The sequence below is a fragment of the Periplaneta americana genome, chromosome 10 (genome assembly GCF_040183065.1).
Source record: "Periplaneta americana isolate PAMFEO1 chromosome 10, P.americana_PAMFEO1_priV1, whole genome shotgun sequence".
NCBI lineage: Eukaryota > Metazoa > Arthropoda > Insecta > Blattodea > Blattidae > Periplaneta > Periplaneta americana.
The window spans coordinates 90,144,073-90,163,918 of record NC_091126.1 but is presented as its reverse complement, the minus strand read 5'-3'; the positions used below and the strand labels follow the sequence as shown (position 1 = coordinate 90,163,918).

The window sequence follows — 19,846 nt, the reverse complement described above, 5'->3', positions numbered from 1 at the left end:
TATCGTTTTATGATCGAATTAATAGTAGCCAAACCGATGTGACATTCTGTAGCAATTTGCCTCTGTGTCATAGAAGAATGCTCTGCTAATGTTATAATTTTAGACCGTTTTCGTGGAGTTGTATCCATTTGTGAAGACGGCAGAATGTATACAGGATTGCAGTATTAAGTCTTCAACACAACTGAAATGCTTATAAGTACAAAACGACAGGCAACATGTCACATATTATAAAAAAATAATAACGACAGACCTTCAACAATGGAATTACACGTACTACAGATGTCAATTAAAGCGGTATGAGCAGCTGTGAGGCCAACAATGACAGAAAATGTAAAAATATGTCGTGTTTGGATTAATTTGCATGCTACTGTAATTGAAAGTAATGTATTACACATTTTATGTTATTTTAATTATTTTGTCATGTAATATTTATGTAAGGACGGTTTAGAAAATAATGGTGGATTACATAAAATACACTGCTCAAAAAGTCTAAGGAACAAGTACATTATTTGCTTCAGTTTATTATTCATAGCAGTGGAATGGATATTACCCTATCTAATACATAAATTACCTTGACTAACAAAGAAATCAAGTAAATTTGAATGATTATTTTTATTTTTTATGTTCAAAACTGAACAATAACTGAAATGCTGCATGTTGAGTAAAATATCAGATAAATTTTAACAACAAAAAAAAAAATAATAATTCCGTACAGATTGAAATGAATTCAGTTGCTAGTAACGATTATGACCTCCTCGTGCATTTAACACTGCTTGACATGGTCTTAGCATGCTTGAAATCAGATGTTCAATGTCTTCTTGCAGAAGATTATCCCAAGCCTGAACTAGAGCAGTCTGGAAGTTTTCAAAGTTCGTTATATTCTCCATATGTGGTGTTACAGCCCTCTGAAGTTGATCCCATGCATGTTCTATGGGATTAAGATCCGGAGACTGAGCAGGCCAAGGCAGTACAGAAATCTCTTCTTGCTGAATCCATTCACAAACCGCTCGAGCAGTATGAGCGCAGGCATTGTCATGCATAAGAATGAAACATTCTCCTAGGGCATTAGCAAATGGTCTCACGAGAACAGAATTTAAGTACGCACTATGATTCATTGTCCCTTCCAGGAAACGTGTCGTGTTCTTCTGTCCTTCATTACTCCTGCCCACATCATGACTGAACCACCTCTGTAGGTATGGACTTCCTGAACATGATGAAGTCTTTCTGCTGACCCAGGTTGACTCCAAACCCTGGTATGCCTTCCATCGAGGTGAAAGCAGAATCTAGATTCATCAGAAAACATAACATGAGCCCATTCTTCATAACCCCAATTGACATGTTCTTGTGCCCATGTTAGACACTCTGCCCGATTGTTTCTTCGAAAGGCTGGTACTCTGAGAGGGCATCGAGAGAAGAGTGATGCTTCATGAAGTCGATTTCTTATAGTCTGGTCACAACTCCATGAGTGTTCTGGAGGACAGATACAACTTGCCTGGCAGTGACAGTCCTCTGACGCTTAGTGTGCAGAACCAGAAATCGATCCTGCCATGCTGTTGTTTTCCTTCCTCGGCCTTGATGACTTTCCTTAACATCACCTGTGACTTGATAACGTAGCCATAATCGGTTAATAACACTCAGTGATGTGTTCAACACTCCAGCAACATGAGCCTGACTTTGACCACCTATCATTCCAACAGCTCTAAGCATTTCAGAAGTTGTGAGATGACGACGTTCCATTATTAAATAAGATGACTTCGTATGATTCCAGTAAGAGAACAAGAAGATACCGTATCTTAAAAATGTTACATTTACGAACCGGCGGTAGCCCAAGGAAATTACAAAAGAAAAAGTTTATAATATAACATAATGTAATAATTTTGTATTTTTAGTTTTACCATAGTAATTAAAATTAAAGTAATTGTTAGATATATTTTGTGTAATAATAGGGTCAGCGGTAGCCCAAATCCTTTAACCAGTATACGCCACTGCCAAGCATAAAGACCTTCAACAGGATAAAATCTATTAAATCTATAAAATAAACAATTAATTGTTCAAAATGTTGTCATGGCAACGCCATGGAGTAAGTATTTCACTCATATCATTATGAGAAATTTGCATAAAGTACACAAGAAATGTGGTACAAATTATAATTGTCCCTTAGACTTTTTTGAGCAGTGTATAAGAAACATGATAAATCCAGGGGTGTAATCATTATAGGGCGCAACAGGGTGCCACCCGATACTTTTCTCTGCAACCTGGGAGCACCCTGCTTCTTTATATTTATTTATTTTTAAATAATAATGGTCTTACTTGCGTTTTATTGAACTTTTTAGTGGCAAACAGTATCGCACTATTTTATTGTGTAAACTCACTTTATTAACTTGACTCATTAATATACTAAATTACGTAATACACATTTTATTTTAGTAATAAAACTGTAAGTCGAATGTTAGGTAATCGTATGGTGAATAGTCGCCTCAGTTCGCGAATTACCATCTCACTACCACTAAATCCATCGAAGGTTACATAATTTATTATTAGATAGAGCATTGTTAAATAACAGACTATATTTAATACTTATTAATTTACTACTATACATTATTGAACTGGCACCAGCTTCTTATCCCTCCTCATATAGCTAGGGTTGCCAACCTTCCTGATTTCAGTGTGAGATCCCAGCTTTAATATTTGCATTCATTTTTCAGTCATTCATTTACTTCTTGTTGTTTAGTCAACTGTATGAAGACAGGTTTGAACTTCATAAGTGACAACAATAAAGATATCACTCACGTGGCAAATAAGCCAAGAGATAATGGAGTAGAGTGGCCAGTTCCTTTCCATATATCGCATACATCGCTGACTAGTAACATATTACACAAATCAGACTTAAGAATTATACAAACAATTGTTCTTCTTCTGACACTTACTGTCAAGTGAGATGTACTGCCTGAAAATATCTGATGTACGTATCTGCCAGAAGCTCAGTCAGAGTTAATTTATTTACTGTCTGTAATAAGTGAAGTTCTTAATATTCTTAGAGTAGTAAGTTCAAAGATCCAGTTTAGAATTATTAATTATCCATTTGTTGGTTAAAATACATGCAGCACTTTGAGCTAGAAGTTGCCTCAAAAACACCACAAAATGCTTAATTATTTATTGAAAATCTGTGAGAATATATGGAATAATTTGGGAATGCATTTTGATATCGAAAAAAGTGCTTCGAAAAAGGCTTCAAGACTTACTCTAGAGTAATTCTTTTGTATATTGTTAACTGGATACGTGCAGCACAGCTAGTCAAGATTGATCATTTAAACTTGAATGAAATGTATGAGTAATTTTGTACAGTGAGACAGTACCTTAATCAGGAGGAAATATCAATGTTAATGAATGCCAGTGACAGGTGGAAGGAGGGGCATACGCAAGGGGGAGGGGTTACCGGGTTTAAAAAATACATATTTAGATTTGAATATATTTTTATCCGTAATTGTTTTTCCTTCTCTAATTTTTCACTGTCAAAGTAACAAAATTTACATAGACATAAGATATTGTCCTCCTACTCTTCCTTCAATATAATCCCTGTGCTTGGTGCTGCGGCACATTCGAATTATAACAATGCTATCTTTATTATAGAGACCTATCACCTAGTACTGACCTTGTAATAAAATGAAACAGACACAATATGAAATTTAACTTGTTGTGAAACATACTGAAAAGGTTGTTTTGACAGTTCTGCAGTGCAGATGTTAAATATTGTGCATTGTCGATTTTAAACTCATTTTAAAAGTGGTATTCACCAGTTCATTAGTTTTAGTTCTGATTTTATTGTGAAACGTTCATTTAACATTTGGTGCATTTGACAGTTCATATCTTTAATAATAATAATAATAATAATAATAATAATAATAATGATGATGATGATGATGATGATGATGATGATGATGATGATGACAATACACAAAATTTAAAATACCGATAACGTGAATTGTAAACAATTTTAATAATGACCCCCTACCCACCCACCCTTGACAAAATTCTGTGTACGCCATTGAGAGGAAGTATTCAAATTTGCATAACGTCAGGATGTTAAGACTAATATATTTTGTTTTTGGTTTCTCTAGATGCAATAGTCTTCTCCTTAATGAATGCTTAGCAGACTTATTGCAGGAAATTGGAAACAGCTGCACAGCAAGCAAATCAAATCTAATTCCAAGTCTCTCTTAATTTTGACACGAGTTCCAAAGAATTTTTCAAATACTTTCGAAATTAAAAATTGCTGAAAGAGGTCAGATTTTTGTCCTGTGTACAACGTAATGTAAAGCAGATAAATTAATACAGAATTGACAATATTATTTGATTTTCTTACTTTATTCTCTCTCTGAAGCACAAATTAATTCACCGTAAACAAGAGATGTAATTCCATCTGCACATAATATGAGAAAATTTCGAGCTTCAGGTATCATCGTCAGAAATGTTATGCAAACAATTTTTTCCGAACATTTGTTTTAAGAAAATGTAAACCTACTGTACATACCACTGCTAAAAATATATTGAAGTTATTTTTTGAATCGCCCTTGCATAAATTAAGAAAGGAAACATTTGCCCTTCTTATTTCAAAATTAGCTTTCATTACAGGTGATGAAGCAGCTTCTGATGATGAGTTGCCGTACTTTTTGCTGCCAGACGATTTGACAGGCTGCAAGAGCATCCCCCATGAAGCCATGCCGAAAGTATTTGAAGGATCATTGAAGGATTATCAAGGCCTTGAAGGAGTAAGCAGAGTATATATGTAATATTATATTATTACTTTAATAAGTTTTAAATTCGGCAGTGTTTATACTCACGTATTTGTTACTGGTATCTAATTTTGCCCTTCTCATTAAAAAAATATTTCCTGCATTCTTGTTGTAGGCTAACTTTCTTTTAAAGTATTGCGTACCGGTATATTTTAAATGTAGGTACTGTACTGCAATAAATATGCTCTCACTTTAACCAAAATATGTAAAAAGTTAATTAGAGGATCCAGTTGACAAAATCAGATATATTAGTATGGAAATGTAAGTTTTAATTCGTTTACTTGAACCATTGTTTGTAAAGACTGTCTCAAATATTTCAGAATTTCTTACCAGTTCAGGAAAATGCATATAACTGAAATAAGTTGCATGTATCGAAATAATCTTAGGGAGGATAACCTACTCAATTACGTCTACTAGACCAATTAATTTTCTTGCTGACTGGCTGGGTCACTGGCTAAGAAGAAACTATCTACTGAAGGATGTACTGGAAGGAATGATGAACAGAAAAAAATTTTGGCACAGAAGAAGATATCAGATGATAGACAACATTAAGGTATATGGATCATATGCGGAGACTAGGAGGAAGGCTGAAAATAGGAAAGATTGGAGAATGTTGGGTTTACAGTGAAAGAACTGCCCTTGGGCAGAACACTATAAATGAATGAATACTCTTAAGAACATATAAAAATTTTCCCAGAATCGTAACAACAATATACATTGAAGCTATTAGTCGGCCTGGGTAGAGTAGTCGGTATAGCACTGGCCTTCTGTGCTCGAGGTTGCGAGTGTGCTTAAATGCGAGAGGCTCATGTCAGTAGATTTATTGGTGTGTAAAAGAACTCATGCGGGACAAAATTCCGGCACACCGGCAATGCTGATATAAACTCGGCAGTTGCGAGCGTCGTTAAATCCTAATTTATTTAATTTTTTGAAGCCATTGGTACATACACTTTCTGCCATCTAGGAACACCTAATAAAACGATAAAAGAACAAGCCTGGACTTCGGTTTTTATTTAATGTTGTAGAGCTAGATACATAAATTGTTATTCCAGTAGAAGCACAATTTTCACCAAAATGGTACTTGGACCCTTATTTACCTCATGTTTTAAATTTATTACAGTTGCCACATAAGAATTTATAATAATGTTATGTAGTAGAGTAATATAATAATTTCAATAGTGAAATGTATGTGGTAAAATGTGTAATTAATATTCCTGTTGGAAATTAAAAAAAAACGGAGGGCTAAAAAGGTATTGGGAAAATAAAATATTGGGGAAAGGTGTTTCAGGAAAATTTCTTTTTGAGAAAATTGAATTAGGAAAAGTGTCGTGGAATCCTTGCGCTACGTTTAATATAGAGGTTCTGCAAATACTCATTGGTAAATTTCGACTGTAAAGAGAAATATGATTGTAAAAGCACCCACATATCACTATGTTGCCTCCCTTGCCCTACACAATATCTAATTGTAAGTGAGGTGGATACCTACAAGCTCATGAAAGAAAATCCAATCAAAACATATTAAATGCATAGTGCGCCCATTTTATTTCCATGGTGCTAAACGACACTTTCACTGTCTGCAGTTGTGCTACCAGCTGCCATTATGCTGTCTGCAAGATAGTTGAAAAGAATGTGTTGGACGATCACTTATCTTTATCACTATTTTTTATTAAATTAAAACTAATACTAAATACATAACTTTATTATTGACTACCAGAGAAGTAGGGGACTTAACTCCCTTCCGTTGGGACTGCGTGAGTCCGATTTTCTTGTGTTCTATGTTATTTTATTGTTGTTTCAGCCTTCGTGCATAGTGTAAGGAGTGGAAGTGATACAACACAGCTGCAGGAATAGTGCCACTTATCATTAAGAAAATAAAACAGGTGCACTATTACTATGGAATGTCCTTGGAGGAAACCTTCACTTACAATTCACTGAGCACAGAGGAAGGAGAAAGACGTCAGAGGAAAGAAATGATGACATACATGCTGTGAACATTGAAAGACTAACTCAACGAAATACGTGCAAACATGAATGAGACAGCTATGTGCTGATTTGGTAACATATTGTTTTTCTCTCTATTTCTCAGAAACCTTTTAAAGCATTTCCGATAGACTTAGCCTATTTGTGTGTATCATTCATAATACAGAGCTACTGTTTTATAATCTTATTGCTAAGTGGTACTTTACTCCATGCAGAACTGCTACAGTGTTCCTTACGTACCTCATACTGTGTATGCTAAGATAAAAGCTTGAGATGATAATGAAGCAACACAGGAAAAGCGTTAGACAATTGGACTTTTTTTTGTAAGTTATTTTACGACGCTGTATCAACATCTCAGGTTATTTAGCGTCTGAATGAAATGAAGGTGATAATGGTGGTGAAATGAGTCCGGGGTCCAGCACCAATAGTACCCAGCATTTGCTCATATTGGGTTGAGGGTAAACCCCGGAAAAAAACTTCAACCAGGTAACTTGCCCCGACCGAGAATCGAATCCAGGCCACCTGGTTTCGCGGCCAGACGCACTAGCCGTTACTCCACAGGTGTGGACTGATTGGACTCACCCAATCCCTACAGAAAAGTTCAATCTCGCGCTGGGTTTGGTAATCATAAGAGAGATTTCTTTGTGGTCATCGTGTGGTTGGAATTGTAGTTTAGTTACAATTCTTAGTACACATTAACTCTGGGCGACAAAACAAAGAAAGTTTGCAGTGAATTTTCCAGATGTCAAAGTTCTTAGTCGTCCTACAGTGCATGATCATCTACAAAAATTGAGACAAAGTGTATGAGGAGATGTCATGTTTTGACCCAGGAAACGTAGATGATAAAACACTCCATGTAGAACGTTCTTAAATTAAACATCGTCATCGTCATCATCATCGTCATCGTCATCGTCATCATCATCGTCATCAATAACTTCAAGGTTTATGCCAATGGCCTGTTCTGCCTCCAGAATTTTATCAGTCAAACTGGTCTCTCCAACGTATCTTTGGTCTTCCCACTCGTCTTCTTCGTGTAGGTCTGTAACACCATGTTCTAAAAGGTATCCTATCATTGGGCATTCTTGTTATATGGTCATACCAATTATTTCTATATTTTTCAATTATAGTTGTTATACTCTCGATATTCAGTTTAAATTAAACCTATGGTTCTATTTTTATTTTGAATTAAAAACAATTAATGACAATAATGAATGACTGTCGAAGATATTTTTTGTAGTAGCATTCCTGCGGACAGTATAAGTGCTGTTTATTATAGAGGTTCTAAATCTGACACAAAGTATTTAAAGATTATACCAGTAAGAAGTTCTGATTCGTAGAAGGCAGTCTCTTACATTCACCAGATTGTAACCACATTGAAAACCACACAAATCATTCATTATGCTTGCTATTATGCATATTAATAAGGTATACATCTGTTTCCAGCTTTCCTTCTTAGCCACTCAGAGTACAAGTAATGACAACGCAGATGTGCAACAAAAATCATGCAAAAACAACCTTGCAGATATTGAAGAGAAGGTATCAGAGAAAGGTGTGGGTGCAAGCACTGCTGCAGCAGGCAGAAAGCAATGTGAGGAGTGGATGACCACACACAGTTCCTCACAGATGAGCAAGGGACGACTCAGCAATCAGAGGACGGAGAGCTCTGCTGACTCCGACTACAGCTTCGAGTCCCATGCCAGCAGCTCTGTGGAGAGTCGCAGTCCCCGTGAGTTGGAGGAAGGATGCGACTTGTTCCTGGATTTACCTCAGTGGTGCAGAATAAATCCGAACTCTGTGATGGTGCCTTCATCAACAATCCCGGATGCTGCAAGTGGGGTTGTGAGAGATTCTCCCTTGTCTTCCATGAGTCAGTCGCCAGATGACACGGTGGATGGAGCAGAGGCTCTCGAGAAGGCCATAACCACATCGTGCACCATAAGTGTTACTTCAGCAAGTACTAGCACAAGTACGTGGTATATATAAAGGAAATATAATTTGCAGATACAGCAATAAGAATCAAAGTCTATTCTGTAAGATGTTTTATTGCTTACATTTGATTCAGTATTCTCTTCAATAATTTTATCATATTTTAGCTTGATTATATTTTTAAATTCAGGAGCACTGTGGTATCCATGAAAATGAGAGAATAATTATAATTATGATTTTAAGAAAATGATTAATTACTAACAAGGATTGTGACTTCAACCAACTTCCAAATGATAATGCAAACAGCTAGAAGTCCAGCAGGCCTGAATTCGATAGAGACTGAATCTTTTTCTTTTATTTGTTCGACATGGTCTAGTGTTATTCTCTCACGCAGTTCTGGACCACATGATCATGGAGACTCGCAATTAGTGAAAGTCTAACGTGAGTTCAAAATTCTTACAAGAGTAATAGTACAAAGTGAAAATGATGATGACAACGATTACCATTGCTGTTTTTGTTGTTGTTGTCATTATTATTATTATTATTATTATTATTATTATTATTATTATTATTATTATTAATTTTTTATATTTTATTCTAAGAAGGATGATGGTGTTATTGTCATGAAACTCGGCATACGTTTCTTATTTAAGATTCGTAAGGTTTTTAGTTGAAATATTAACGTATTTGTATGTAGATAAAGAAAAGTTCCTCGTCCATGGCATACAACATTCCACAGAGCATCCACAGTTGTTGGAGTTGGATCAGGCCAATTTCACTGTAGCATTCTTTTAAATATATCCCAAACGTGTTACACAGAATTGAGATCTGGTGACTTTGGAGGCCATGGAATGCATGTAATATTATTTCTCCTCCTCTAACACCGTCTCCAAATTCTTTGGGAAGTATGAATTGAGTGTGTATCTTGCTAGAATATTATTACTTCTTTGGGATGACAAAATCAGGCTCCAGGAACTGATATGTTTCCCACAAAATGCTCATAGTACGCTGTTTTCAACTTGCCTTGGATTAATTTTAATGTTCTTGTGCCTGTATCAGACATCCAACCCCAACAATGCGAGCTTATGCATCCACTTTTAACACGAATGGTTACATAACACTAGTTACAGTATATTGTTGCCCTGTAGTGCAGTATACACGAACTGGAACATTTTCTGTGGTCGAGATTGTGACCAAGTTTAAGAAAATTACTTTTCTCCAGTCGACGTCGTCCCAACCACACAATCACTAGTTGATATATGACATGCTCGTCAAAAAATTGTTCTTTCGTCAATGCACGATAACTGATTCCTTGGCTTTGTATTCGTCTTCGAGCTCTTCTGGACAACCCAAGGAAATATAATGCTTCCTTTAGATCCTGGGCGATCCCATACTGCCCTGACGAGCTGTTCTGGATAACCCCAGGAAAGGGAATGTTTCCTTTAGATCCTGGGTGATTCCATACTGCCCTGACTAAGGCCATGTCTTGTCTCCCTGAAGAAACTTGTATTCCATCAGGAATTTGTCGTTTTACAATTTCTCCATGAACTATATAACACTACATAACATCTAACCCACTCCTAACTGTGGCTGGGCCAATGTCATAATGATGTCCTGTGTCGGAACCAAGAGAATTAGATTTATCAGTTTTAACCTCAAACAAAATAATTGCGCATAAAAATGACATTTTTATAGTAAGACGGATGTACTGAACCAAGTAGGAAGAAGTTGAATATTTCGAAAAAGTAGAAACTCGAAACAGTTCTGCTGAAAGAGTTTTTTTAAGAACCTGGCATGAATATTTCTGTTGCATGGCCCATATTAAGGCAAAAATCTTAGGAAGTAGCCTTAAGAATACGTTCATGGGTCATTCGAAAATCAGTAATACTGTAACACTTTAGTTAAGAAAAAGAACTCGTTTATTCACAATTGATATACGTACATTTCTTGAAAGTGATCTCTTCCAGTATTAAGTACACGTTGCTACACATCTGGAAGGCAGTAGATGCCACCCACAGTGTCACTTTCCCCCAAGCTTTTAAGTGACTGCTCTACAGCTGTTACAAGGGCCTATTTCTAACTCGTACCCCTCTCAGTGGTTATTCAATCTTAGGGAAGAGATCGTATTCGCAGGGACTCATATCTGGAGAATACAGAGGATGCTCTAGAACAGTGGTTGTTAGCACTTGCTGAAATGAGTATCAGGTAAGCAGTGCATCGTAATATGCCCCATCATGCAGCAGGAAAAGGGAGAGAGCATACCTGCCAGCAGCCACGGATGCACCATAGTGCAATCTCTTACCCATGGGTAAGAGACGCTAGCCCGAGGGTGCACTGTGCTGATGACCGCTGCTCTAGAATATCCCATTTTCACCTGTTAAGTAAATTAATCACTTAGACAGCCACGTGACGAGCACCATTATGAAGCACAATGGGATGTATATCCGAATTGAAACAGAATGAGTGATTAATAGTCCTTCGTAATCATAAACAATGATAAACATAACTTTAAGTGTGTCCTGTTCTTGTCTACATATTTTTGGCCTTGGGGAAACTGAGTACCATCACATACTCGACTGACTTTCCAACGTATGCTGATAGCAACGGATCCTTTACAGAAGTTACAAGTAGCATATTTGTTTTGTATACAAACTCTCATTACGTTTGAATAAGAGGAACTACCCTATTTTAGGGGGTGCATTTAGACAGAATTAATAACTTTTCTTCTAACAGATTTTCATCAATCTTTGTAAAATAGTTACTGGTAGCATTTTGTTTTGTACACGAACTCTCATTACGTTTCTGTAATAGAATCTACGTCATTTTAGAGGGTGCATTTAGACAAAATTAACTTCTCTTCTGTATAACAGATGTTCATGAAACATTGTATGTTAGTTACAGGTAGCATATTTGTTTGGTATACAAACTCTGATTATGTTTGTGGATGAAGAACTACTCCGTTATACAGATTGTATTTAGACAAATTTAAGAACTTTTCTATTATAGATTTTTATGAAACTTTGTATGGTAATTTTGTATGTAAACTCTGATTATGTTCTTGTACGTTGAACTACACCATAATAAAGTACAGTATAAACCCGAGGTAATTGGGACCGAGGGTACCTTAGACAAGATGGAATGGTCAGGAAATCATGATTTTAGGTTAGAAATGAGAAATGGTTGCTACTGATGTAATACAAATCTTTAATTAATTCAACATATCTTATAAAAATGGGAATTGTATGTAGGCTACAGTACTTAATAGAGTAGTCTCTAATAAAGTTTTTTAAATCCAGTTAAACTTTTTTTTTGCAAAAAAATCTTGTATTGTTTGTTATTTGAATTTGTTACCTCTCTTGCTTGCAGCTATGTTGTGCCACCGCCTCAACCAAAGCAAATTGTGTACCGTGGACTCCTCTTGTTCTATATAGGCCAGGCTGCCTCGATAGCACGTAGGTCATCTGTGTGAGAAATGCGTTCAACGCCTTCATTATCACTTCTGTCACGGTCTTCTAAACGTACAAATTCAACAATGGCATTGTCTGTTAGTTCCTGCTCATCTTCGTTCAACCAGCACATTATGTCTTCTTATTTTACAGGCTCAATAACAGGAAGACTGTTTGTCAGAGCCACAAGTTCATTAACTTCACTATTAGGGCCGTAGTTTGCGGTGGTAGGCTTTCTTTCAATTCCAAACAGTTTCTGCCATGATTTTCTCATTGTTCTGTTCTTGACGCTTCAGCTACTCAATACACCACGTCCTTTAATGTTACTGTTTTCAGAGTTACAGTAACATCTTTCCCATCATCCAAATGTTAGAGTAATGTTTTAAGCAGTCTCTTTCTGTAATTACTCTTCAGGGTTTCCAGGTGCTTTGATCAAGAGGTTGAATGAGAGATGTGACATTCGGTGACAGAAAAATTGCACTGGCTAGTGCATCCGCATCTGGGTGTGATCTTGCGTTATCAAACAAAAGTATGGCTTTGCATGGTAGTTTTTTGTGCTCTAAAATTGCCTCTACAATGGGAACAAATTCTTCTTAAAATCTATCCTTAAATATATGAGAGTCCATCCAAGCATTATTTTGATATTTATATATGACAGGAAAGTTTATTTATGTTCACATTTTTAAATGCACGCGGAATTTTTGTTTTACTGATAATCAAAAGTTTCAATTGTAGAGAGCCAGAGGCGTTGCTGCACCCTAAGACAGTAACCCCATCTTTATTCCTTTTGTAACCGGGAGCAGATTTTTATCCCTGGCTTGCCAGAGTCTTTGAGGGCAACATTCTGTAATTGAGACCCATCTCATCGCAATTAAAGATCTGTTCTGAAGTAAGGCCATGTTTTAAAATTAAATTTTCAAATTAATTTTAGAAAATCACCACATCGCCTTCATTGGCAGACAGCTTTTCACCAGCAATGCTTAGCTGCCTTATACCATACAACCCCACACTAGCTGTGAATGTTTCTTCATCATCTTGAAATATTTTATCGAAGCCAAGTGCTTTTGCTTGAAGAATTGGCCTGGTGATTGGACTCTCTTTAGACCTCATTTCAAAAAGCCATATATACAAACCTTCGGATGTTTTTTCGTTCTTATATTTTTAAAGTGTTTTTCGGCTAGAATCTTCACCATAACTGACACTGGGATGCCCACTTCTCAATGTCTGCTCTTTTCCGTCTCCAATCCCACACTGTAACTTCTTTGCTACTTTTTTAATCATCTCACCACTACTGATACAGCTTGTAGCACTTTGATGAGGACAGTGATGAAATGCATACTGCTGACATTGGTAGCAATAGCGAAAATGAAGATCACATAATTAAATTCAAAACCAAGCTTATTTTTAGAAATTATTGTTGTACCCTTTCTACATTAAAATTAATACAGGGGCGAATCTAGCTACTTGGCATCTCTAGGCAGAGAAAAATATTTCCGCCCCCTTATTTTGCCCCATATGCATCATTTGGATCAACTGAAATAATTGATTCCGCATCATTATTACTGTTGCTAATATCGGAAATGCCTGATTCAGATAAACCACACACTCCACTTTTTTTTCAGTACTGTCCGCCACATTATTACACTCTGATGTATCTGGACTCAAACTGGAATAAGCTGGCTGTGTGTTTGTTTTTTAAATACCGTAGCACATCTATTTTTGCACTTTTTATCACAATTTCCTCTTTTTTTTTTATTGCTTTATCTTTCGCGAGTTTCCAGCATTGTTGTTTAGTCAACTGTTCGACGACAGGTCTGGACCCCACACAATCAAAGCCAGTTCCCCCCCCCCCCCTTCATTGCATACATAGCTGAGTAGCTACATATTCCACTAGTCAGACATCAGATGCACACAAACAATTAATTGTTCTTCATCTGACACATCGTCAAGTGAGATGTAGGCCCTACTGCCTGATAATAGATTTAAAATCAGCCAGAACCTCAATCAGAGGTATTTCCGGTATTGAGAACCACTTAGCTTTTTCCGACTGTCACTCATTATAATGAATATTAAAATATAAATCACTGGGGTACAAAACAACTGCACTCTTTACCGTTTCAAATTAAACTGAACTGCCAAGCATCCGGCTGCTACAATGGCTGGTGGTATTTTTTTTTTTTTTTTTTAATTCTGAATGGGCATTATTATGATAGAGTTAGTGGCGTCTCTCATCACAAAGCTTATCATTGCGAGCAACGAAATTTGCCTTCCTAACATATCGTAATATAATACCAGTAAGTTCTTTAATGTTATCATGTGAGACTCAGGGTGAGAGGGCGTAACATTGAAAAAAGTGCTATGATCGCATTGTGACACTATTATTGAAAAACTGTCCTTTTTTCCGTTGGCAGACTGATTGTTGCCAATGTTATTCATATCCTTTTCTTTGTGCGTTTAAGTTCACGCACTCTTTCAAAGAGTTATGAATAAAATTTAAACAATATAAACATTGACAGTAATAGCTTAAAAACCGCCCCCTCAAATCTGGTGCCCTAGTTTGCCTAGGCCTAAATACGCCCCTGGATTAATATGCTTGCTATCAGTGAAAATTGAGACAGACAGAGAGAAATAGTGAAGTAGAAAATACAGAGCAACATTGCTGAGCAATTAGGATAGGATGCATATTTTCCGGGCTAGAGGGCCGTGGTCTGTCGGTGTTACAACCAAAGTTTCGTCCACTACTCCGGTGGACATCTTCAGTGGCGTGGTACACGTGTGCGGAGAGATCTGCTGTGCGTATCAGGAACTGGCATTGAGACTGGTAGCACATCGATATTTAAGGTGTGGGACTGTTGTTGCTTGTTGTCGCTGCGGTCTGCACCAGTGGCTTCAGTGTTCTGATTGTTTGTCATAGTGTCTAATTGTCGGAGAAAGGGTTTGATGAGTGTGCTTCTGAGGGCCGGATACCAAGCTTTGTTGACCTTGAGCCCTTCCTCCTTACGGTTAAAGTTGTTTTTGTGTTTATGAATTTCAATAGCTTCCCGATGTAACCTGGCATAGAAGTTATTGAAATTCATAAACACAAAGACAACTTTAACCGTAAAGAGGAAGGGCTCAAGGTTAACAAAGCTTGGTATCCGGCCCTCAGAAGCACACTCATCAAACCCTTTCTCCGACAATTAGACACTATGACAAACAATCAGAACACCGAAGCCACTGGTGTGGACCGCGGCGACAACAAGCAACAACAGTCCCACACCTTAAATATCGATGTGCTACCAGTCTCAATGCCAGTTCCTGATACACACAGCAGATCTCTCCACACACGTGTACCACGCCACTGAAGATGTCCACCAGAGTAGTGGACGAAACGTTTGGTTGTAACACCGACAGACCACGGCCCTCTAGCCTGGAAAATATGCATCCTATCAACGCCGGCCGTAAAAGCCTACATGCTGAGCAATTATTTGCATTTCACTGGCTTTTACAGATGCTGGTTACCATCTTAATTTTACCGGGTGTATTAATTGCAAGTTTCATGTGAAGAATTTTTCGGGAACTCTGCAGTACTGATGAACTTTAATGACAGTAATAAAGTAGAGGGGTTTTACTAGAAGTCTGGTTTCTCTTTGAAGGAATCTAAGGCCAATATATCGCAGGGAACGATTCCAACTTCGACTGTAGAAATTCTGTTAATGCAACTGTCTGTCCAGGTTCTGTACCATAATCTGGTATTGTGGTCAAAATTCCCATTTGTTTTTCTTCTTCCATCACGTGACTGTAACTACACACAGCAGTGTCATTCAGCTGGTTTGCACTGGTTCACTCTAACCGCTTGTTAAAATTTTCGCAGTTTGTAGAACCAGTTGTTAAAAGTTTTGAGTTTAAAGAATATTTTCTTACAGAAAGAAGGAACATTAAATTGAATTAACACGAAATTCTCAAGCTTTTTAATATATTTTCAGAAAACATAATGTAAAAATAAACGACAATACAGGTCGAAGCGATCATATTTATTACTACAGTGTTGATTGCTGTAACTGTGCAGGTATTCACGACAGGAATATGATTGATATTCCTGAAAACTTGAAACCCATCTGTGATTATTTCGGCAGTCACTACCATTTTCCCGCACAATGCTAAGAGGCTACAGATGTGCTAACCACTTAATGTTAAATTAACTTGATGTAACAGTAGATGAAACAAGTGCATGTGCAAATGTGTCTTCCAATGTTTCAGACCTTTTGTCAGTGTGGTTAGATTGGTAAGATATTCAATGTTAGTGGTGTTGTGTATATCACTAGTCAACAAATTTTAACTTTTTCTTTTTCGATAACCACCATCAAAATAGGTGATTAAGAGGTGATTTAAGCTCCTGAATTAGGAAAAAGCATCCAAATGGCTCTATCGGGTTGCATTTCTGAGTTACTAGCATGTCCCTTTAATAGGGTATGTATTAATTTGCGTATATTTAAGAACACCCTTATTGATATGCAGTTATTATCCATAAAAATTGCGTTTTATCGCACATATTAATAAAAAGCAACAAACTAAGTATGATTTTAACTTATAAAACATGTAAAGATTTTCAAATCTGTTATATCTTTTTATTGTCCCCAGAGTTTAAAATGCTGCAGTTGTTAATATTTTGTTTTAAAATTGTCCATTCTGTTTCGATATTCTCATCTGGATCTTGTACTTCATTTAAATTTTGGTTCAGTCTTAGGGTGTATAGCCATATTTTGCTTTCGTCATTTAAGAGTCTAATTTTGAAAATTTCTTCTGTGTTTGACATTTAATTTTAATTGTAACATACTTGCCCTAAACAGAGGCTGCGTGACAGACAAAGTATACAAGACGATTTTAATGTAAAAATTAATAAATTAATAGAATTGAAAGTTAAGTTCTGAGAAATAGTAACACTACCGGTACCAAAAGATACAACAAATAACAATATACATAGTAAATTTCAGTTTACAAAGATAAAATAAATAACAACCGTTAAATAAAAACAAAGATACATAATGAGATTACATGAAACAAAATTATCTGAGGTGATTTCTTAGGAGAGCGATTGATCCTTTAAGCTGAGAGACTTTATTTTAGTTAGTCTGTATATTTGTTATTAATATTGTTAGGGTAAAGAATTATGTGCAATAGGTAATAAAGGTAGGTATTCAATTTTGTGGCTTTAATTTAAAAAATCAGTAATTTTGAAAGGCATGGACTGAAGCAAAATAGTTTTTACTCTGGTTTTAAAACTTTCATAATTTAAAGTTTTAGTAACTACAGGTGTCTTGTTATATAATAAGATACCTGTATGAGGAGCACTGTTAAGATTTTTGGTAATACAGTTACAGTTTATATGAAAGTTGTTCTCAGCTGTAGTGTTATAGTCATGAATTTCGGAGTTCCTTTTAAAATAGTTAAGATGTTTTTGAATGAAGAAAACTTTTTCTAGAATGTAGATGCAGGGGAGTGGTAAAATATTTAATTCTTGGAAAATGTCTTTGCTTGGAGTGCATATATTTTAATTAAATATGTTATTTATTTAATCTGAAAGGATTAATAAATTTATTTATTCAAATGCTCAATCATACGATTTATCAATTTGCAAATTTTATTATTTGCTAATACATCTTGAAAAAGATATTCATGAACGTTTTCGCCTGTACGGCAACATCAGATATTTAAAAATTTGACGAAATCTAAACATTAAGTTGTACACAGTAATATACATAACAGGTTGAATGACTAATCATGAGTTTTATGTAATGAAAAATTATAATGGAAAAGAGTTCAATTTTGAATAACTTGTCTAATTTGTAGATTTGCCCAAAAATGAAAATGTGATTATGAAATGTGAATATTGATACATATAGCTCATGTTACATTTTTGTTAGATGTCACTTATTATATAACTAAATTGTTAAAATTGGTGAGATAAAATGTAAAATATATAAAATATGTACTTTATGTCTATTTGAGACAAATCACATGGTATTATGCAAACTATTACTGATGTAATTAAATGGTGCGTGTTATATGCAGTACCGGTACATTTCTTTCAATCTTCTATAGTGACTGTTCCTCAAGTTCTTGAATTCTGTAAATATATTTGAATAAATTTATGATTAATCAAATATGTTGATGTAATGACAGTTTGTGTTGTACTATAATAATTCTTAAAAACAGTTGAATAAGATTTATTTACATATATGAATGTTTTAAATAAATTGAATTAATTAAATTAAATAGAAAACTTACATGTTGTGTGCATGTGAAGTGAATACAGCATTTATTCATATTATATGTACCAAATTTGCTGATCATTTTGCATTTTGATGTTTAGATTTCGTCAATTTTTTAATATCTGATGATGCCGTACAGGCGAAAACGTTCATGAATATCTTTTTCACGATGTATTAGCAAATAATAAATTTGCAAATTGATAAATCGTATGATTGAGCATTTGAATAAATAAATTTATTATCTTGAATAGATTTATCTGAAAATCAAAATGAATTGTAAAATGAAAGGATTAAAGCCATAAGGCCTTCTCTTCTATCATACCAGATAGCACACAAAAATAGGAAAAATACAAACAATGACAAAATAAAACAAATTAAATTAAAGCCCTGTAGAGGGTCAACAGAGTCAAAGAACACTATAATGCTCTCAATAAGCTAATACAAGAGAAAAAAAGATAGTTAAAATAGTAATTATGATGACGATGATGATGATGATGATGATGATGATGATGATAATGATAATTGTAGACAACAGCATAGTTACAATATTTATTACATGTTATGGGTTAAGCCGAAGTTGCGCAACTTGACAGGTGTTTAACAAGCAATTCCATGAACTAGAATGTGATTCTTTAATTTAAATTTGAATTTTGATATTGTCCAACAGTCTCTGATATGGGCAGGGAGGGAATTCCAGAGGCGTGGAATCGATATGGTGAAAGATGATGAGTAGAAGGATGTTCTGTGCAGAGAAGGTACATGTTCCGGGTTCGAGGTAGTGAAAGGTAAAAATAAACGAGATGCTAAGTAAGAGGGTATGGAGGTGTGGATTATTTTAAATAGTCCTAAGAGGGAGTTGAAGAGTCTTCTTTCTTTAAGTGGATTCCAAGGCAACATTTCTAGTGACTGTGTTACATGATCGAATTTTCTAATGTCACAAACGAAATGAACGCATATATTGTGAACATGGTGTAATCTGTGGGAAAGATCAGTATTTAGATTCGTGAATAGAGAATCTCAATAATCGAAGTGGGATATAACTAAAGTTTGAATGAGATTCTTTTGAAGCTAAGAGATAGAACGTTGATGAAGTGTTTGATGGAATGAATTATAGAAAAAGATTTCTTAAATATGTAAGTCACTTGACTTTGAAAAGTTAAATTTGAATCTAAATATATCTACTCCTAAATTGTTTACTGTTTTGCTATAATGTAATTTTGGTATTATTTATTTTCGTATTCGATACAGTGGCTAGATCTGTTTTGTTTAATGCTCATTGGTGGCCCATTATTATTATAGCTTGTGCTTTGTCTGGATTTAGTCTGAGTCCAAATTTTTGCGCCCATTGAGCTATAGATGTTAGATCTTCATTAATTCTGGTCACAGAGTCATTGATTGTAAAAGTTTAGCATATGGACTTGTTTCATTATTTTTATAATTTTCTCTTGGA

General features: G+C 35.5%; 1 protein-coding gene across 10 annotated transcripts in view; it reads left to right on the top strand.

Moving 5' to 3' along the window:
- LOC138707878 (rho GTPase-activating protein 45-like) overlaps nucleotides 1–19,846 on the top strand; it is a 200,512-nt gene that overhangs the window by 166,265 nt on the left and 14,401 nt on the right. For 8 of the 10 annotated variants that reach the window (XM_069837891.1, XM_069837889.1, XM_069837890.1 and 5 more), the window contains 2 exons: nucleotides 4,621–4,769; nucleotides 8,217–8,739. In XM_069837891.1, the coding sequence (XP_069693992.1) occupies nucleotides 4,621–4,769; nucleotides 8,217–8,739 (672 nt within the window). The remainder of the gene's footprint in view (nucleotides 1–4,620; nucleotides 4,770–8,216; nucleotides 8,740–19,846) is intronic. The other 2 variants (XM_069837893.1, XM_069837899.1) reach the window with 2 other exon arrangements.